At 34.8% G+C, this 23,174-nt stretch overlaps 1 protein-coding gene across 1 annotated transcript; it reads right to left on the minus strand.

The window, feature by feature from the left end:
• Positions 1-226: 226 nt before the first annotated feature.
• On the minus strand, positions 227-2,871 carry LOC108997202 (myrcene synthase, chloroplastic-like). Its single transcript, XM_035684402.1, has 7 exons — positions 2,632-2,871; positions 2,274-2,541; positions 1,800-2,175; positions 1,392-1,607; positions 1,159-1,297; positions 636-884; positions 227-529 (listed from the first exon to the last, which is right to left on the minus strand). Exons 1-7 carry the CDS (start codon positions 2,869-2,871, stop codon positions 227-229), a joined length of 1,791 nt encoding a protein of 596 aa, XP_035540295.1.
• Between the last annotated feature and the right edge of the window lie 20,303 nt (positions 2,872-23,174).

A 23,174-nucleotide genomic window follows, 5' to 3' on the forward strand; every position in this document is an offset into this window, starting at 1 on the left:
CACTTCGGCTAGCTTCTAGCTAGCCCATTGTAATTAATTAACTTGTGAGAAGTTTTTAAACATCTTAAACATAGACGCAATGCTAACGTTATCATATATAGTTACATGATGCACGTACACACGATCTAGTCTTCCACATATAAGAGATCTAGATATTTGTATGTAATTTAGTACACACTAATAAAGTTGAAACATCATGCACGTAATTATATATGCCAACCATTCATCAATTCTTAGCTATAGGAATGGGATGAATAAACAACGCTTGCACGCAGTCCTTAGTCTCACCATCTCCAATGCCATGACCATCTCCATGCTGGTACATGAATTGGGACACCCTTGCAATGTTCATTGTGATCTCGTTAAATGTTTTAGAGAATGGAGAACTTGCAATGCATTCTCCATTAATTTTCTTCCATGTTGCACTAATCAAGAACCTCATGTATTGACGAGCCTCTTCCTCACTAGCATCGGTGTCATTCATGTAGCATTGGATTGACTTTGGATTATCCCCCCTCTTTAACTCGTCCTAGGTTACAAAACACATAAAGCAAAAACATGTTATAATATGTTCATGTGAAGTACTAATCCAAAATATTTTTTATAAAATAATTAGGATAGTGAGTTTTACTAACAGTAGATGTTCCGAGATCATCTGCAAGTCGCACAATGAATGATGGCAAGCGAATTATATCGGGATACTCTTCCAATGAATCCAAGGCTTCCTCTATTATGGGATTTGTGACGAAAAAATAACAATGCACCAATATATTTGGTATTGTTACTGTGATCCACGCACATTCAAGGTATTCTTGAAGGCTTGGTGTATATCGATTGTAAAACCAATTTGCCTCCAACAAATAAGATCTACATATATCTGCCCACTAAAACGTATATGGTGGATCAATGAATTAGAAGAGTTATAATAGAAAGAAAGAGAAATGATACTTGCAGTCGTGAGTGCACAATCACTGCGCAATTACTTTGAAAAAAGTTAATCAATACAGGACCCACATGAAAAGAAAATTAATTATTTATTAGTAGACCCCACTCTTTCTCAAAGCAACTGCATGGCGCTTGTGTACTCCATGACTATATGTATCATTACTCTAATAAAAAATAAGTTCTATGGTAAATAGTGAAAAGTTTAGGTCCTACCCCCTTTTTCATGTACGAAATGATGTTGCATCCCTTTTCCTTGAGAGTATCAAAAGCCATTTCATTAATTGTGTTGTAGACAGAAAGGAAACAAATCTGCAGATAATAAGGAAGTTGTTCCATTCCATTGATGTCCCATCTAGATCACATGAAAAAAATTACATATAAGTATTTGCATCAAAGATAAGCAGCCATATTTGAAGTATTGGAGGTGTGCTGCCATTAACACAAACTTCTCAATAGCATTTGTAAAGAGCTCAAGTTCTTCTAAAGTGCCATAGACATCATAAACATCATCTATTGTTGTCAACAATGCACCGAGCTTTGCTAACATTCTCCTCTCATATCCGAATTGAGGTTGAATTATTGCGCCTGTTGCCCATAGGAAATTCTCCACAACCCTATCCCGTGCAAAGCTCAAATCTCCAAGGCCAGTGCTCCTCCACCACCTTTTGTAGGAGATAAGGAAATAATATTAGTTTTAGAACTTGAGCATATATTGCAGATTCTTACCCCTCTAATATAATATAATATCAAGTAAGGGGATGCTTGGTAAACATGATGAGAATTCTCAAAACTTCTCAAAATTTGATGCACAAACACTTTTTAATTTCAAAATGAGGATAAACATGCCTTTTTACCTTGACACTTCTTTTAGATCTTCTTGGTGGACTGCTTGTACCATGTTATAATCCAGTTCTGCAAGCTTAAGCAAGGTACGGTTCATATCTTCTCTTTTCTTATATGCATCAATGAACCACCTCGCTTCCAACCTTATCACTCTCCAATGTAGTGGAAGCTCTAGGGCGTGACTAACCATCATACAAAGATATTGATCTTTGCCTTGATCCACATACTCTTTAAGATGTTTGGTTGCTAAATCTCTTACTTCCTCCAAGATGCTTTCGCCATTTCTCAAGTGGAACGAGGCTTCATACAAAGCCAGCATTCCTTCAATATCGATACAAAGACATTCTTTGAAATTCCCCTCTTCATTGAAGAAACTTTTGAAAGTCTCTGAAACAACAAAGCACACCCATTGTTAAAAATAAATGAGGGGTTATGAATCCAATATTTATTTATTTTTGTCAAAGCATTACTATTATGTTGTTTACCTTGAGGTACATGATATCCGTGTTGTCTCAGTAGTCTAAATTCAACAGCTGTAGCATACAAACTCTTCTTCTTGCAAGCATCACCACTATGATGAGTATCATGCTTATTCTCCAATATCCTCCTTATTTCATCCTCAAAGTGGTAAGATACTCCAAGTCTTTGCAAGATGTCAATTAGCTCGAGTTGCTTTATAGGATCCACCACTTTGTGAAACATCATTGTTACTTCTCCCTTCAACTTATCAATCTTTTGAGTGAATGCCTCCCCCTATGAATTAAACCAGATTTTGGATAATCTAACAACAATTCTAAAAACTATTTAGCAAAATAATAAGAAAATAGAAGTTGCACACTTTACCATGTATTCACTTGTTAATGATTGGATGTAATCATAATTCCAAATGGTAGGATGGTAATTTGCTGATCGTCGGACAATAGTAGAATCAATAGTACTTGAGTTTTCTTCAGGGGCCATGCTTTGTAAAGGATGGAGCACATAGCCCCCTTTCCCTCTTGTTAAAGCTGAGACGCGTTTTTTAGGTGGGAGCAATGTAGAGGGTTTGCAATTCCTGATTGAATCAAGAATGCCAAGGCACATTGTGTAAGGCATGATTAGTGAAGCTTTGCTTTTCTGATTAAATGGAATGTTGTGGAACATACGCTTCACCCTTCAAGCATATGACCCTTTTATAAGAGCAATGCTACGTAATCTTCTCAATATTCACACACCACATTTTTAAAAATTTTTAAACTTTGTAATATTTTGTAATTGTTTTTTTTTAGTTTATTCTTTTTAAGCTAATTTAATTATTCTATTCATTATTCATATATTAAATGTTAGATAAAAGAAAAATAATAATAATAATTAAAAAAAATGTGGTGTGCAAAAATTATGTAGATTTTTTCTTTACAAGTGTAGTCAAACAGTCAAGGGCGGCTAATGAAGGTTGGCATGAGCTGCTACTGTTTATAAGACTGTTGTCTTTGGTTGTTTATATATAGTTAGAAAAAATAAATCTTTTAATTTGGATTTGGATTGAAAATTCATCTCATCTCATCATTATAATTTTTTTAAATTCTCACACAAAATATAATAAATAATTTAATTTTTTCAAATTTTAAAATAATAAGAATATTAAAAAATAATATTCTAACAATATTTTATTTAATTTATTTAAAATCATCTCAACTCATCCCTAAATCTAAAAGCATGTGTATTATAGACTATACCAAATAAAATTATATAATTAGAAATGACGTTCTAAATTATAAATGAGGAAGTCATGTGATCTTCAATAAGCTGGGCCATGCTCGGACCAATTTTGTTTTCTGCCCTTTTTTGAAACATTTGATGCGATCTTCCAATAAGCTGGGTTTTGTTTTCTGCCCTTTTTTGAAACGTTTGATGTGATCTTCAATAAGCTGGGCCATGGTCCGACCAGTTTTTCCGTGAACATCATCAGGGACTCTAGCATGAATAAGTAGTCGTTGAGATTCTTTCCGTGATAACTAATTCCTCTATTTTTTTTTTTTAATTTCTCGCCGCCTTACATATTTTTCTGCATAAAAAATTTAAACAACTTCTTACTATTCATATAATCTCTACGCATTACATTTTTTTAAATTTTTATTATCTTTTTCTTTTATCAAATATTTAATATATGAATAATGAATAGAAAAATTAAATTAGTTTAAAAATAATAAACTCAAAAAAAACTTTAAAAAAATATTAAAAAATTTTAAAATTTTAAAAAATATAGTGTGTGGAGGATGAAAGGTTGTGTAGCATTGCTCTTTAAATATTTACAAACAAACATTAATGGTCTGTTAACATTATAATATTTAATTTTCAGGTTATTTTACCAAACAAAATTAAAGACTCCATATTATATATTACTTAAGCAAACAACAGCTCTAGTGAGTTTATGAAATAATGGTAGAAATATGCAATGCAAAAGAGATCTGTTTTTCAGGGACAAAGCCAAGATTTCTCTAGAGGGAGGCCGAAAGATATATCAAAATTTGTACATACCAAAAATTAAAAGATTACTTAAAAACATGCATAAGTATATAATAAGCTTTAAGTTTGAATGTAACATAAAAAATTAAAAACATTTAATATGCCAATTGATCTCAATATTCTTTTAACATGTAAAGGTCATTAATAATCAAATTTCTTCTCAATATAGACTACAAAATATATAATTTATAAAAAATACTTCACGTATTTTGTTTCGAAACCTTGTCCCAATGTTATGAAAAGCTGAAAAAGTTTCTTTGATTTTTTTAATATCAAAACCTATTCTTAACAATTTTTATGATTTAAAGTTTTTAACTTGTCCATATTGTTCAATTTAAGTTTTCAAAATAATTGGTAAAGAAAATAACACGTGAAAATTCATATTAATTATGCTATTCAAAACTAATTTAACCGTATGAACAACATAATAAGTCAAACTAAAAAAAAAAAGGGTTTACAAGATGAATCAATGAGCATATATATGATTTATGGAAAAATAAACCATGTTTGGGATTGAGTAATGATAAATGGTAGTGAAACAATAATGAAAAAGTAATGATAAAATATTGAATAGTAGTGGAGTGATCTCACTATCTAAACAGAAGTCTAAGTCTCTTTCCTTTTAAGAGTTTGAGTCAACTTGTCATATCTTTTCATGATGGCTTTGTTCTTAGGTTATATTCTTGACTTTATCTCTTTCCCTACTTTTATTCCAACAGTATATTCCAATAGTATTCCGTGTTTCTCAATATTGATTTGCTTAAATTACATAATAGGCCGGAATAGAGGAAATAATTATTTCCACGGATAAAACTAAGAAGAGATAGGACAAGTTGACTTAGACTCCTAAAAGCAAAGAGACTCAGATTCCTAAAAGGAATGAGATTCACAAGGCAAGTTGGACTCAATCACTCTAAAGAAATATACATTTATATAAGGTGGAGATTCCCACAAATCTTTCAGGCTGTCTACAGAAGCTCACTACATACAAACTCTATCACATATAATGACTCCAAAAGACCTTCTCTCAAGAGAGGCATTACCTTCAACCTCCTAAAACCATAAATTTCTCCATTGTATTGAGAGATATGTGTGGTCATGAGAGATTGTAAGATCACCCATTATAGTGAATTTTACCCCCAAACAATCTATGCTTTTATATCGAACTACATAAAACCATATGTCTCTCTTTATTTATTTTTATTTTTTATTCTCTATTTATGTCAAGGATGAACGCGAAGAGTACTGAATTAACACCCGAATCATTATCGTGGGTCGGGAATAATTATTTCCTCCCTTCTAGCCTGTTGTGCGAATTCAAGAATTACTAGTTGGCGCCGTCTGTGGGATATGATTATTCTCTAATCAGAAGTGGGAGAATGAAGATTTTTTGACATACAAAATCATCCCGAACAAGCAAATGGAACACCCTTGAGATTTGGTTTATGGAGATTTTCTCAACTGAAACTCATTGAGGTTCCATGAGAAACCTAGTGGTTGTACCCCCCAAGAATATACTTCACTACAAATCACCCACATGGTGAGGAACACCGACTACGAAGTCCATCTCGGACACTGCTAGGCATCTCAATTTCTTGTCATCAGAATAGCCTATTCAGTATTGCGGGTACCTCGGACCTTCATCACGCTATAGCGAAATGACTCAGGTTACAAATCTCAAACTTGTAATTTGTATTACACTTATCTATTTGGTTTTTGGTAAAAACCTCTCAGGATGGGCGAACTCCACCTCATGCCACAACACTGCGGTTGACCATCCCCTCATAAAACACCAAAGATGAGTCCAAAGGCTTGTAGAGATGAACACCAAAAACGAGTCCAATGGCTTGTGGTGACAAAAAGGGTGTGCATGTCAGATGATCCCACAACCCTTCTAAACACCAAAGGCTCGCGAAGATGAAAAGGCTACACAGGCCAAAGGATCTTGCGACCATCACCATCGAAAAGGGTGTGTAGCTCAAAAGATCCCACAACCCTTGCACAACACCTTCTCTAGCAAATGCCGAGTGACGACACTCGCGCCACAACTGCCACCAGTAGGTTACCTTCAAGAACGAGCATCCCAGCTCCACAACCGGCTCGTGTGGATTTTCTTTGGGAAAGAGTTGACAGGCTCGACAACAGCCTAATGTGGACTAATGGAGTTCACTGGCTTCCAGACCACTTAAGCGCGATTTATAGCAAACAAACTATAACATCAACCCCGAAATGGGAACATCAAATGAAAATTTTCACCAAGATGCAAAAAATCCACTACTACTAACAATAGCAAAAACAATAACGAAAATATAAACAAAAAACCAATCATGAAAATATGTACTATTTCTCAACAATAAACACTCTCTTAGGCAAACATCCACAAAAACAAACAAACTCAAAACCGAGCTCCACAATCATACCTAATGCAGTCGAGGACATCTCCCGCCGAAGTTGAGCTCTGTGCTCGCACCTAATGCGGTCGAGTACATATTTTGCCAAAATCGAGCTTCGTGCTTACACCTAACACAGTCGAGTACATCTCCTGCCAAAGCCAAGCTCCCTGCTAGGTACGATCTAGTACATTTCCCACCGAAGCTAAGCCCCACGCTCGCACCAAATGCGGTCAAGTACATCTCCCACCAAAGCCAAGCTTCAAGCTCGGCACAACCGTGGTTGAGCACATCTCCCACCCACATTAGGTGCGAGCGTAGGGCTTTGCTTTGGTGGTAGATGTACTCAACCGAACCTAACGAGGAGCTTAGCTTTGGCAGGAGATGTACTCGACCGTATTAGGTGCTAGCACAAAGCTCGGCTTTGGCGGGAGATGTACTCGACCGTGTTAGGTGCGAGCGCAGAGCTTGGCTTTGGCGGGAGATGTCCTCAACTGCATTAGGTATGAGCGCGAAGCTCGATTTTGAGTTTGTTTATTTGTGTGGATGTTTGCTTAAGAGATTGTTTATTGTTGGCAAAGAGTACATATTTTCATGATTGGTTTTTTGTGCGTATTTTCCTTATCGTTTTTGCTAATGTTGGTAGTAGTGGATTTTCTGCCTCTTGGTGTAAATCGTCGTTTGATGTTCTCATTTCGGAGTTGATGTTATAGTTTGTTTGCAGTAAGCCGTGCTTAAGTGATTTGGAAGCCCATCAACTCTTTGAGTCTACAGTAGGCGGTTGTCGAGTCCGTCGACTCATTCCCAAAGAAAACCTTCGTGAGGCGGTTGTGGAGCTCAAAGGCTCGTTTCCGAAGGTAACCCGCTGGTGGCAGTCGTGGCGCGAGGGTCGTCACTTGGCATTTTTTGGATAAGGCATTGTGCGAGGGTTGTGGGGTCTTTTGAGCTACGCGCCCTTTGTAATGTTGAAGGTCGCGAGATCCTTTGGCTTGCACAGGCTTTTCATCATCGCCAGTCTTTGGTGTTTAGGAGTGGGGTCATCTGACATGCACACCCTTTTTGTCACCACAAGCCTTTAGACTCGTTTTTGGTGTTCATCACCACAAGCCTTTGGACTCGTCTTTGGTATTTTAGGAGGGGATGGTCAACCGCACTATTGTGGCATGAGGCGGAGTTCGCCCGTCCTTATAGTTTTTCACCAAAAACCAAATTGATAAGTGTAATATAAATTACAAGTTTGAGATTTATAACCTGAGCCATTTTGCTAGGGCGTGATGAAGGTTCGGGGTACTTGCAATACTGAACAATTTATTCTGATGACAAGAAATTGAGATGCCTGAGCGGTGTTCGAGATGGGCTTCATAGTTGGTGTTCCGCACCATGTGGGTGATTTCCAGTGAAGTATATTCCTGTGGGGTACAACCACTACGTTTCTCGTGGAACCTCAATGAGTTTTAGTTGAGAAAATCTCCAGAAACCAAATCTCAAGGGTGTTCCATTTGCTTGTTCAGGGATGATTTTGTATGTCAAAAAATCTTCATTCTCCCAGTTCTGGTGTAGAGAATAATAATATCCCACAGACGGTGCCAGCTAGTAATTCTTGAATTCACATAATAAATCGGAAGGGAGGAAATGATTATTATTGGTCCACGATAATGATTCGAGTGTTAATTTAGTGCTCTTCACGTTTATCCATAATATAAATAGAGAATAAAAAATAAAAATAAATAAAGAGTGACATATGGCTTTACGTAGTTCGGCATTAAAACCTACGTCCACGCCCATGGGTTCTTTTGGCGTGAAAATGAGATGAGAGTTTGGGTCATAGTATTACTCAATCCCAAACATGTTTTATTTTCCATAAGTCATATATATGCTCATTGATTCATCATGTAAACGCAATGTTTTTAGTTTGATTTATTATGTTGTACATACGTACGATTAAATTAGTTTTGAATATCATAATTAATATGACTTTTCATATGTTATTTTCTTTACCATTTATTTTGAATACTTAAGTTGAACAATATGCAGGACACGTTAAAAACTTTAAATTATAAAAATTGTTAATACTAGTTTTGGCAGTAAAAAAAATTAACGAAATTAACTTTTTAAGCTTTTAATAATGTTGGGACAAGGTTTCCAAAAAATCTCTCAGGGTCTCACATATCATTGCTCTTTGCGTTCATCCATAACATAAATAAAAAATAAATAAAAATAAAAATAAAGAGAGACATATGGTTTTACGTAGTTCGACATAAAAGTATACGCCAATGGGTTGTTTGGGCGTGAAATCCACTATAATGGGTGATCTTATAATCTCTTAGGGCCAAGTTATGCCTCCCTTGAGAGAAGGTCCTTTGGAGTCGTTATGTGTGATAGAGTTAGTATGTAGGGAGCTTCTGTGGAGAGCCTGTCAGATTTGTGAGATCTCCACCTTATATAGATGTGTATTCCTTGAAATGATTGAGTCTATCTTGCCCTGTAAATCTCATTCCTTTTAAGAATCTGAGTCTCTTTCTATTTAAGAATCTGAAATATATAGTTAAATTAGCTTTGAATATCAAAATTAATGTGACTTTTCATGTGTTATCTTCTTTACCATTTATTTTGAATACTTAAGTTGAACAATATGCAGGACACGTTAAAAATTTAAAATAAAAAAAATATTTGTTAAGACTAGGTTTTGATATTAAAAAAAATTAACTTCTTAAGCTTTTAATAATGTTGAGACAAGGTTTCAAACAAAATAAATGAAGTCTTTCTTATAAATTATCTCCTATTATATATTGAGAAGAAATGTGATCATTAATGACCTTTACATCTTAAAAGAATATTGAGATGAGTCGGCATATTAAATGTTTTTAATTTTTATGCAGCATTCAAACTTGAAATTACTTATGATATACTTGTGCATGTTTTTAAGTAATCTTTTCATTTTAGTTATATACAAATTTTGATATATGTTTCAGCCTCCCTCTAGAGAAACCAGCTTGTCTTTGTCCCTACAAAATTTAAATTTCATCCCAAAATATGGAAGCGATTTTTTATCCGTTCAAATAGATAAATATTCGTTCGAACTACTATTTTTGGGATGAAAGATAGCGTCCCAAAAGGGAAAATAGCTCAAATGTAATGTAATCGATCCGAACGATAACGTATTTTACATTTGAATGTTGCGATAACGATTCGAACAATATTTGTGGTGGATAGTTTTATACAATTGTGGCGGGGGAGGGTTGCACCTAGTTTGAACATAAGCTTCTAGTTTGAACTGAGTTTTAGACCATTCGACGGTATGTTATTTTCCATTCAAATGTTGAGATAATTGTTCGAATGATATTTTTGGCCAAAAGTTCTATCAGTTTTGGCAGGGATGTTTGAAATCTAGTTCGAACCTAAATTTTAGGTTCGAACAAAGTTACAAACTGCTGGAATGGTCCAAATATTTGTTCAGATTGTGATGAGAAAAATTGAAATAACCATTAATTGTTATAGAAATTTATTTAAAGGCATTAAATTTTTTTTTAAAAGTAATCATTATTTGAATTTATTAATTTTCATTTCTAAAAGATGAGAAATCTACCTTTATGGATTATTATTTTCAATGGTTAATTAAAATAGATCATATATGTCGTCCTAGAAAAGTAATATATGTTATTATAAATATAAATTATTAGTTTTTTTTAAGTAAATAACAATTTTCAAAAAAAAAAAAAATATTCCGATGAAACTGATTTTTGATATCGCTAAATGATAAGGAAAAAAAAACAAATATTTAATGAATATACAAGCTATATATAATAAAACAAAAAGTATTCAAATGTGACAATGTTCGAGATAAAACAAATATTCGATGTAAAATAAAACTACATTGATAGATTATCTTGGTCCTCCTCCATCATAGTCAAGCATGCCTCAAATGCTTTCAGTCGAGTAATGATGGTCACAGTGATCCTCTGCACGAACATCTCCATGTCATGGATCAAAAGTGCACGATGGTCCTCCAATAGAGATCTCATCTCCCTGGTACCCTTGTAGCCTCTGTAAGAGCTCCGGCATTCGTAGTAGCTAGATCACTCTCAATGCCACCAGATGCCGCCACAACATTAATGTGAGTTTTCCGCAAGTGGCCCTCACTCTTGGTGAAAGTGATTTTATTAAGCCAGCCAATTTGTGGGTGCATCCACTCTGTTGAAAGCACGTCCACCCCCGATTTAATTAGGAGGTTGGAGATTATCAATCCATACCATAGACTACCTTTAGTCAAATACCATAACATTAGTCGAGCGCATTCAATGCTGAAATATGTCTTGTGCTTTCTTGGAAAGATATTGTGTGAGACAGTCAAATTTAACATGCAAAAGAAGGCTCAACAATCAACCTGTTTGATGACCTTGCTTCCATCATATGGAGGAGCTGAATTGTCCAACATCAACTGATGAACCTCATCGTCTGCTGGAGCCTCATCCTTGATATCATTGTTCGTCCACACAGTTGTGGAAACACAGGGTAGGCACACCCTCCTGAGAGATGAGATGCCCAAGGAACTTGAATTCATCGAGCTAGAATTCACATTTGTTAAGCTTCGCATATAATTGATGCTCTTGCAACTTACCTAGCACAAGTAGTAAATGGTTCGCATGGTCCTCCAAATCCCGCGAATAGATCAAAATCTCATCATAGCCACCGTGCCTCTCACCCCCCCCCCCCCTCCACATGCATGAGCACCTGCCATTCTCATTTATCGCTGCCACCCCTAAGCAGCAGTCCATCTAGTCCATCCGACGTGCATTCACAAGCACGAGCACCGATCTGCTCATCTCCACCATGGAGGGTTGCGGGTCGAACTTGGAACACCAGAAATTCCCAGTTTGGTCCTTTATTTGACCTGAGAAAAAACACACAAAAACAAAGAGCACAACACAAATTTGAAAAAGAGAAAAATAAATGAAAGGGCAGGAGGAAAGTGAGGGGGGAGGGGCCAAAGCTCCCACCCCCCTCAAACTAGTTTCGGTTTGGGGGAGTTTTTAGAGAGAAGTTGGAGGTTCTCTCTCTAAGTTCTACTCTTCAGCAAAGAAGTTCCAAATCCACAAAGATCACACTTAGGTTTATGGGAGGTGTATATAGTACTGCCATTAATTGATAAAAATCTCTTACAGAATCCGTGAAGACCTCGAGTTCATCAAACCTACTGCCATGCACGCGCGCGCGCGCGTGCGCGCGCACACACACACACACACACATATATATATATATATATATATATTAAGTTTTCATACATGTATGTATGTCTTGCAAATTAATTAGGTATGTATATACATACCTAATTATGTATGTATTGGTATTTATATACATACATATATTGGTATGTGTGTATATATGTATCTATGTCGGTCTAGCTATCTCGATATATATAGAAGTGTAGTATGCAATGTATAAAGCGTTTTTATTTTTCAGACAAACTAAGCATGCAAATTAATTAGGTCTGGCTTGTACATAATGTATTTTCATGAGGAGCTAGACAATATTACCATTACTGTAGCACAACTGACCTAAACTTTGGCACACATAGGGTCAAAATTGCAAAAAGTGCAAAAAAGCTTTCATGCAATGTAGTAAAACTATCAAAACTTCCACTTAAATAATTATTAAAACAACAAAGCTTATTAAGTTAACATTATATTCATTTGGAGACAGAAAATTCAAATTAATTGGAAGTATAAATTTATATTCTTTTATTAGCTGTAAAACAAGTATACGTAGAAAGATGCATGAGCAAAATTCCATGACGTGTATATATATAACAATTTGCACATAAAATAAACTTTCTTTCCAAAAGACCAAAAAAGTTATAAAAAAATGTTTGAGAAAATAAAAATTTCAATAATATGAACCAACATTCGATGCATAAAAATCTTTCCAAAAGTGACAATGGTGCCCATAAATGCCCTAATATAAGTTAAACTATTGACCTAGATTTTCAAGGACCTCCTCCATTGCAGCCATGCAACCCTCCATATCATTCAGTCGAATCATGATGAGCACAATGATCGTCTGCATGTCTTCGATCAAAATCGCACGATGCTCTTCAAGCATTGATTAGATCTCCCTGCTCATAGTATCAACAATTTCTGGAATATGAGATGACCATTGCTTTGTGGTATTAGTCTCCGTAGCATCTATAGCAATGGCAGCCTCTGTAGTAGTTGGATCCCACTCAGTGATACTGCATGTTGCCACAATATTGTGAATCTTCTACAAGTGGCACTTGCTTTTGCTGAAGGTGGCCATATTAAACGGCCTGATCTATGGTCAACTCCACTCCAGCACACTCACCCCATGTTTAAGAGTAGGTTAGAGATCATTAAGGCATATGGTAGACTATCTCTAGTCAAATATTGTGACTCAGATCGAATCTGGATGAGGAAGTTATATAGAGGTGGATCGATTGGCTCCCCTTTTGTTATTCGTAACATTAATTGAGCTTGATCCATACCGAAATCTTTCTTGTGATTTTTAGGATCAGTATTGTGTGAGGCAATCAACTGCAACATATGGTAGAAGGCTCTACATTCAACTTGCTTGATCACCTTGCTACCATCATATTGAGGAGCCAAATCTTCTAGCATCAACCGAAGAACTTCATCATCTATTGGACCCTCATTTGGGGGAGTTTTATCCTCGAGTCCAACATCACCATCTGGCCATATAACTAGTAGCAATGTAGGGTATGCACTTGCCACACGAGCGATGCTAAGGAACTTAGTGATACTTTTTGCTGAGACGGTGATACTGACACCCGAATAGTTAATGTAAACGACTCGTCATTAGCCCCCATCTCTGATACTGCCTGATAGAATTGAACAACCATATCAGGATAGGCCCCTCCTTGCTGTTCACAAATCAAAACTCATGCTCTATACTTGATTATGGACTCGAGACTCCTTCTCGCCCAAATGAAATCACAAAAGTCTTCTAAAATGATCTCTTGCTCAACCAATATGGGCCTTTTTGTGGCACTCCACGCCCCTGCTTGTGGTTTGGCAGCAGCCGCGATGTCGAGATGTTGGATGCTCAAGTCATACACCCCTCGCACAATGTGAAAATACAGTATGTGCTCGCATGCTCAATAAATGTCTATAGTTCATCTGTAGTGGAAATTAAAAAGGTAGTCATTAAAATCTAACTAATAGTACCCTAAAAAACTAAATACATTACAATCCTAATATCTGTAAGCCACAAGTCTTCAAACCATAGACAAAAGAATATTACAATCCTCCAATAATTACAACTAGCCAAAAAAAAACATGTCATTACAACGGGGGAATAACCCCAATCTTGACTCTTCTGACGAAGCCAGACCTCTATACTCGTACCCATCATCATGTCCATCATCTGCACCAAAATCTACAATTTTGACGAGCAGAACCACAAGTGGGACCACTACAGTGAGATTTCGTAAAATCTTAGTAGGTGGAACTAAGTCTAACGCTCAAAGTACATGCAGATGGAAAGGGAAATTATGAAAACATTTAATACAAACTTAAAAATTCAATAAGATTTTCCACACAAATTGATACACACCCAAAAATAATATATTTTATTTTGAAAATATTCATTTCATTAATGTATGCACCATGGTCTCCCCTATGGGCCATTCACACGTAACGATTATGCATGTGATTTTATAACAAGCAATACCTAGTTTCATGCCCACCACCTTCGTGACCAAGCATCCCCTAGCCTCCACTAGTAGAGAGGCAACGATATTGACCGAAGACCATTACTATCTCACCTGAGCCTATTATCGTTCAACCACAACCTAGGAGATGTCACTCAATTTTATGTGCTTTTGAGTGAGCAAATGAGCTCCACTAGACAATGCTCCATCTCAGCTTGGGGTTGTGAAATGCACACATCCACAAAAATTCATTGACACAAAAATCCAACAATTCTATAGACATCGATAATGATGCAGTCCAAAAATGCAGTAGTTAATTACATGAGGAATGACGTTCAACAATAATATTTAATATATAAACATAACATTTAAACAACAAAAGAGCACTTCAACACGACAAGTCACAAAACTACACATTTATCTCATCACAAGCAACACAATTATCCCATCACTTTACACGATACACAACCACATCCCAAAACTGCACATTTATCCCAACACTTCACATACTACACAAGCACATCTCAAACTGCGCATTCACCCAACACTTACACAGCAGATGGCCACATCCCAAACTACACAGTTCACATGATTGTACATAATTCACAGTTTACAACAGTAAAGTATGGTTCACAAGTCACACTTCTTAGTTCCCTCAATAGTGTTATTCTAAGGTTAGTCCGAGAACTACTTACATTGTAGAGGTAAACATTTTGGATGATCGAAGCGTCCAAAGGAGTGAGACAGAGAGCATGAAAGTGAGACAGAGAGCACAAGAGAGAAGCCAAGAGATGAAGAGCCCATTATAGCAACATCGATAGGGAGGAGCACGAAGGGGATGGCGGTTGAGGTCAAGCTTTTGGGCTTTGGAAGCAAGAGAGGGAGGAAGAATAGAGATTAATCAAGATGGCAGGGAAGCTTACCAATGTGGGGTGGTGCGACGGTGGTTGGAATGGTTGCAGATCTAAACCGAAACACACAGAGAGAGAGAGAGAGAGAGAGAGAGAGAGAGAGAGAGAGAGAGAAACATAGACCAAGGGGGTTACCACCGACCTGGTTTCAACGTAGGAAGATGGAAACAGACGATAGTAGTGGCTAGGGCTTCGGTTACAATGGTGACTCGTAGAGACAGGGAGAAAGAGATGGTGGAGGAAAGATGGCTTACCAACGGCGAGCAAGGATGGAACCCAGGAAGGAGGGTGGCGATGTGATGCGTACAAAGGGAAAAAGATCGTGAAGAGCAAAACCAAGAGTGCGAACGGATGGGGGGAGAGAAGGAAACAGAGACATGAATAGCGAGGAGAGACAAACCTACTAGCACTAGTGATGGAACTAGGGGCAGCGGCAAGGACCTGGCGGAGGTGGCTGCTATAACGTGACAGCTCAACGAGATAGACATAGAAGGCGACCCAAATCACGAAAGCACGAAGCACTCAAATCCAAAACTCAACCACAGAAGGCGATCATTCTCTATCAGTCATCATTTCAATAACGTGGCATCAATTTACTGGAGTACTTCAAGTTTTAGTTTTGCAATATTATTTTTAATTGATGCCAATTTTTTCTTTTAAAATCTAATATCAACGTTAGAAAATTAATGTGTATTTTTTAATAACGAATAAATATTCAAACTACAATTAGAATTAAAATAAATGAAAATGTCAAAATCAATATTTTAATAGAATAGTGATATATTTGGAGAGTTTGTTATTTAGTGTTGTTAGAAAGTGGCTAGTTAAATTTTGATCAAATTTTATTGAGTTCACTACTAATTAATACTCTTGGTTATATATACATTCATTGAATATGTATATATATGTATGCTGCCCCGGTTACTTTGCTTTTGAGCAAATGAGGAGTTAGGTATGTACAGTACTTGGCTTACTCTCAAGGAAATAGATTGATCTCCCATTATAAGTTGCCTACACGTGGTGGATTACAACCGCAACACTTGGCGGCCGAATTTATGTAGTAGAAATTATCAGACAAGGAAGGGGAAAAAGACAGTCTTTAATTTAGTTTTTGCAGAGAGTATCGTGGGAAATCATTGAGGCTGCGCGCCACATAGGTGGGTCAGCATGGTGGCCAATTAATTCATTAATCTTTTTTGGCATTAATTAGTGAGGAATATGATCATGCATGTGAGTCATTTAGAGTGCTTGATAATTTTGTACTAATTATAAGTATTATGACCAGGCTCTCATATTCATTCACGTACGTACTATATATAACTAATTGTATTGAATCAAATGAAAAAGAAGAACTCGAATTTGGGAACCCAACTTCGCACTTATAAATTAGTTCACCATATATTATTATATAAAAAGGAAATTATTTAGTTAATGGAGGAGATTAAGTGAATTTAGTCATTCCTTAATTTACAAGCTTTGCATCTGAATGACATGTCCCCATTCCTTTATTTTCTTACAAAGAAAAAGCATGCGTGTGCACTGTGCAGCACTTCCCCCACCCAATCGAGTTTGTCCATTAATTTAGGTTCTAATTTAAATTATTTATATATAAAAAAAAGAACTTTTGAACATGAATATGGATATATTTCTTAATTTCCAATTTGGGTTTCCAAAGATTCTCTTTTAATGGATTCAAGGAACTTTAGGCCAGGGATCGAAGTTTAGAAATGTGGAGAGAGATCACAAGAGAGAGAGAGAGAGAGAGAGAGAGAGAGAGAGAGAGAGAGGAGAAAAAGAAGAAAAACGTGGGAAAGTGATGTGCTAAAAAACAAAGAAAAGAAAAAGAAAAAGAAAAAACAGCCGAGTGGATTGTCTCTTCAGTGTTTGTCTTCTTAGATGAATTCTGATTGGAATTGCTTTGGTAAATGGGTATGGGTCCCCCTTGCACCCCGTTATTTGGCCCAAACTTGAGGTCTCTTTTTGGGTTCTTTTGGAGGTAAACTCGGAATGATGTGTGAGAGAGAAGGGTTTTGAGAGTGGCGTTTTAACTTTTAACCAGTTGACACCGACAAATGCAAGGCTGCCTGCCACTCATTATCTTGTCCTGCAGCTCTATCATGTAAACAGTAAAGATTCGCAAGTTATCTCAGCTCATTTCAGCTCATCTCAACTCATCTCAATTCATCTCATTATTATTCATTACTATTCAGCAACTTTAATTCATAAATCTCACTACTATTCACAACTCATCTCATTACTATTCACAATCCATCTCAACTCATCTCAGCTCATCTCAAATCATCTCAAGTCATTTTCAAATCCAAACATCTCCTAAATCTCAAAGCGATGGATCCTTCCATAAAACCAATTAAGCTTTATAGCAATGTTACACAATTTTTTTAATTTTTATCTATTATATTTTTATAAATTTATAAATTTATAATTTTTTATAAATTTATTCTTTTTAAACTAATTCAATTCTTCTATTCATTATTTATATATTAAATATTTGATAAAAAAATAATAAAAATTAAACAAAATATGATGGTATGAAAAAGTTGTGTAAATAATAAAAAATTGTATAAATTTTTTCTGAGCTTTAATTTATTAGTAGTTTCGAATAAATTTTGACGCTTACTTTACGTATGCACGTCATAATCAATATTCCAAACCTTTTCCCACTTCCCTGTATTGCTCGTAGTGAGCAAAAAGCAAGGGAGAAAGTAATTTGAAAGCCTAGTGAATTGAATTTGCAACTTCGTACGTACTTAGAAAAGTACTTGCTCGAGCGAAATTAATGGAGATGATCTCTAGCTCCTGCTCTACTCCTACTCCTTTTGTCATTCAAACTTGGTATTTTTTTAATGGTTTGAAACTGAGGTACTGGTACGTAGCTAGCTAGAATATGATCTCTAGCTAGCTAGCTCTTACCTGTATTTTCCTGATCTAATTCTGCAACATGAACGAGATTATATATGCAGTTTCTCAAGGATGTGTATAGAAATTAACCTGCGAACAATGGTTGATTCATGTGCATGATCATGGTATATATATATATATATATATGACATTACCTAATCTTTTTACAACAAGCAAAAGCTGCATGCGAATAAAAGGGTTAGTTTGAAATGAGGTTGAGTTTTAAGGTTGACATGTAGTGCAAGAGTTTTTTAAATGGTGTGCATGCATATTCAAACAATATCTTTAAGAGACTAGAGATATGGTCTCTAGTAAGCATGCCATTAAGCCGTAGCATACAAATAAAACTCCTTCCTAGTCTAGAAAAAAAGTACATACAAAGTAACCAAAAAGCAGCATGGTATATGTGAAGAGAAGTCCTTTTGGACGTAAAGATAAACAAAAAGCAGCCGCCCAACAAATACTCATCACAACAGCTTGTTTCCGAATCACCGTGAGTTCAATAAGTAGGGAAAATTCAAGTAATCTTCAATCGGTCTCATTCAAAATACTCATCAAAGTTATATCTACATGGAAAAAGAAAATTATGTTAAAAATATAATTAATTAAAAAGATTATATGAAAATATTCTTCAAATATAAATCTTATCAGTATTTAACTTGTAGCTTTCAATATCTTTCATTACATCTTGAGAGTCATAATTAACAGAAGGATACATCACCCAATTTGAGTCAGGCCAAATCCCATCCTATCCCGTCTCTTCAAGTAATTCGTCAAAACATGATAAAGTTTTCATGTATAGTGAGTACTACGTACTGCATGCGTTATCTATTTCAAATCGATCGATCCATTTAAAAATATAAAATAATCATATGAATCAGATTGTTTTTAGCAATCTAGTGATGATCATCCTAATATCTATAAATTATAAATATGCACAAATAAGATAGATGATGGCAAGTAATTTAAAACAATTGGTCCCTACACTACAAGAAAACTACTTATTTGTGGCCATTTAATTCCAGCGAAATGATTATTTACAGTCAAAATGAGACTGTTTTGGTCACAAATAACATTTTCGTCGCAATTAAATGGCCACAAAAGCCCATTTTTCTTGTAGTGCTATCATGATATATATATATATATATATATATATAATATGTGGAGTACTCGAGTGTTATTTATTTATGGAAATCCTAAAAATTAGCTACATATATACGTACGTAGCTCATTAATTTGAAAAGTTTAATTGGAAGATCACTTGCTTTCAAAGACGGATCCCAAAAACAACCCAGATCTAGAGCACCCCTAATTGTCTTAAATTAATTAGCTAGCTAGGGCCCGGGCTAGTTTTGGCCAAAAGATCCCTATTATCACGTTCTTATATTATCTCGATTGATCGCTTTGATATATTCTTTGTGGTCCATCAACAAAAAGGTACAAAAAGAAACAGATTGCATGACTTGATCTAACTCTATCTCAACCGTGATATATGGAAGAAAATTATAAACAACTGCATGCACTAAAGTAGTTTGCGCTTAACCAAAAGCTTTGAACTTGGGCATGCATGCATGCCATATATATATATATATATATATATATGGAGGTATAGAGTACTGGTCTAATGCGGGTTGGTGGAGATCTGATGCATGCATGCATCATGTCCACCATAATTAATTGGCAATATTTATTAATGTCAACATTCATGGACCTGCTTCATTTTGGTTTGACATGAATTGAATATATTTATTATATAGTTCATGCTGATCTTAATCACGATCGACCTTGTTTGGAAATGTACGTACGCGTCATGTCATTAGCCAAAATGTAACACATGGTGTTGTCCATATATGCATTGATCATGACCGGACCATGCGTGGGATAAGATATCATTTCACACAATTTTGTCTTTTGAACGTTTTGAAGGTGAAAAATTAAATGTCTTCATGTTTAACTCGCATAAAATATTGTCATAATTAATTATAAGAACAGTTCTATATATATTTAATTTGCAATTAATTAATTAATTTTGTCATAAAATTTTCTTAGGAAAAAAGGGACAGAACTTTGGAAATTAGGTTAGGTTAGGGTACTCCCTGACTAGGTACTAATTAATCATCGCATACAAGTTCAAAATATATGGTACTGCATGCATGCTACTTAATTATATATATATAAATATATATATATATATATATATATATATATATTAGCAGTGAGTGACGTGCAATGTACATTTTCCTAGTGACTAATATCCACAAAATATAAAAATAATATGTTTTTTTTAAATAAAATTAATTAGTCAATAATTTAATGTACAGGAATAGAAAAATAAATTTCAACAAGTATCATAATGATAACAAAATATTACAGTAATATGAGTAATATGAAAATTAAAAGATTTTGGATATTCTAACAATAGTTTTTTTAACAAAATATATGAATTGTAGAATTTAACCACACTACTCAATAACTCAAGGAGTACTAAAAAAATTATTTTATCTAAATGATTTTAGTTAATTAAGAATATTATGAAATTTAAATTATATTCCAAACTCTAAGTATTTATATGATTTTATTCTCTTAAAAATATTTAACAAAACTCTATTTTTTATTTAATGATAAAATATTAGTATTTTATAAATTAAAGTTGAATTTATATTTTAATTATCTATTTTAAGTTTGTTTATTTTTAATGTTTTAATCTCTACTGTTGGATCAATTCTGGAGATTCAAGATAAATGGTTGAGATTTAAAGTCTCAAATCTTAATTTTTTCAATCACTGTTTATTACTGTTGGCTTTTAACGTGAATAGTGATTCATGAATAATAACCACTGTTCATTACATTTTAATGTGAATAATAATCACTATTTATTATTGTTCACGTTATACATACTTTTAAGATATTAGAAGATATAGATGGAGTGGTAAATTTATAAGATAAAAAGTATTACTGTTTGAGAGGAAGAAATCTTTATCCTCCTTATAATAATTTTAATAAATTTTAATTATAATATTGACTTGGAGAAGAAAAAGAAAGAGGGGCCTAGCTAGCTAGGGCTTAAACCCCAGTATAAAATGCACCGTTCGTTTTTCTAAAGCGGGTTGGGTTTAATCGTTTCGGGCTTCTTCGGGCTATGCCTCACGAACAGTGGGTATTGTGCATTTGGTTGGATTAGGTTAATTGCATGCATTTAATTTGAATGCATATTTTAAGATTTGTATGAAGTAATATAGTGTGATTTGTTGTTACAGAGCAGCAATGCTACATAACCTTCATGACCTTTACATATCATATTTTTTAAAATTTTTAAATTTTTTAATATTTTTTTCAAATTTGTTTTTGAATTTATTCTTTTAAAACTAATTCAATTCTTCTATTCATTATTCATATATTAAATATTTGATAAAAGAAACAAATAATAAAAATTAAAAAAAGTGTGGTGTCACTGGTGTGTAGAGGTTGGATGAATAGTAAGAGATTGTGTAGATTTTTTCATATTGGTTTCATGGGGTTGAAATGCTATGTTTAAAGCCTCAAGTCCGAGGATTCGATCCTTTTCTATGGGAATACTGCTACTGTAATCCATGCATTTTCAATGTATTGTTGAAGGCCGCTCGATCGGTACATATTTGTTGTACAACTTTGCCTCCAACAACAAAGATCTACATAAATCTGCCACTTAAACATTTATCGTGGATCATTGAACCAGAACTCACTATAATCTCTATTGGTCCGTATCCAAAATTACGCAAAGATGCAAAAGCCAGATCATGATGATCCAGAGAAGGCAATTAGGAACTGAGCCCGAGCCATTCAATTAACAGAAACTAAGAATTTGCATGCAATAATAGGTTCAGCTTCTGTACTTTCTGCTGAATATCCCACTATTTCTTCTGATCAGGCTTTCATGTCTATATATATGGTCATTTCATCATATATATAAATAAATATATATATAATATGTATATGTATATACATGTATATGTATCAGCCTCTTCTGCATGATCTGTCATGATGATCACTTGGTCCCAGTCTCCTACCATGCAGTACATGCAGGTTCAACTTCAACTTCACGTACTGAGTCTCTGGGTCATGATCTGGCTTTTGGATCTTTGCTTAATTTTGGATACGAATCAGTAGAGATTATAATCAACATAGACGTCACCATTAACAAATATTGCTGCAAACAGGCGTGAAAAAGTACTGGTAAATATTGGACGTAACAATAAGCATATAAAAAAGTAAGGTACGTCCTAAATAAAATGCTAATACTAATTAGAATGATGACCTAGCTACACTATCAAATGAAACTAGCTAGAAAAAGGGAAACATAAACTGATGACTCAGCACAATGTTGCATGCATGATGAGAGTAGTGTTGAGTAGCTAGCTAGCATACCTAGCTTCAGTATCTAACACTAATATGTAATTTGTCATTTTTATCATTATATTTAAATATGTATATTAACAGACACCTCGTCCTTCCAAGTACAAACATGTCCAATACAAATAAATAAAACAATAAACTAAGATCATATATTGCGCTGGGAGAATTAAATTATACATGTAACATCAACGAGACAGTACTACTTTAAATTAAATTATATATGTAACATCAATTAAATTATAGTTGAGCAATATCATATGATTCATTGGGCCGACAGAATCGATCGAAGACCCGATTAGCCCCCCAGTAAAGCTAGCTATATACGTGCATAACCAAAAATATATGATCATTAGGAAGATACGGCAAGCTGTTTGGATTTCAAAATAAGAGTACTGTCATGTTGATCACCATTTATATATTATATGGAGAAGATCGATCGAGATCATTTTTATATAACCGTGCCACAATCTACTCAATCATGAAATTCAAACAAGACTGTCATGATCATGATCATCACTTTCAATAAATTATCAAGTGTTTATATTTTTGTAGAGCTCCATGTTCTAGGTAAGCGTAGTTTAGTCG

This window comes from Juglans regia, chromosome 13 (assembly GCF_001411555.2).
Source record: "Juglans regia cultivar Chandler chromosome 13, Walnut 2.0, whole genome shotgun sequence".
NCBI classification, from domain to species: Eukaryota; Viridiplantae; Streptophyta; class Magnoliopsida; order Fagales; family Juglandaceae; genus Juglans; species Juglans regia.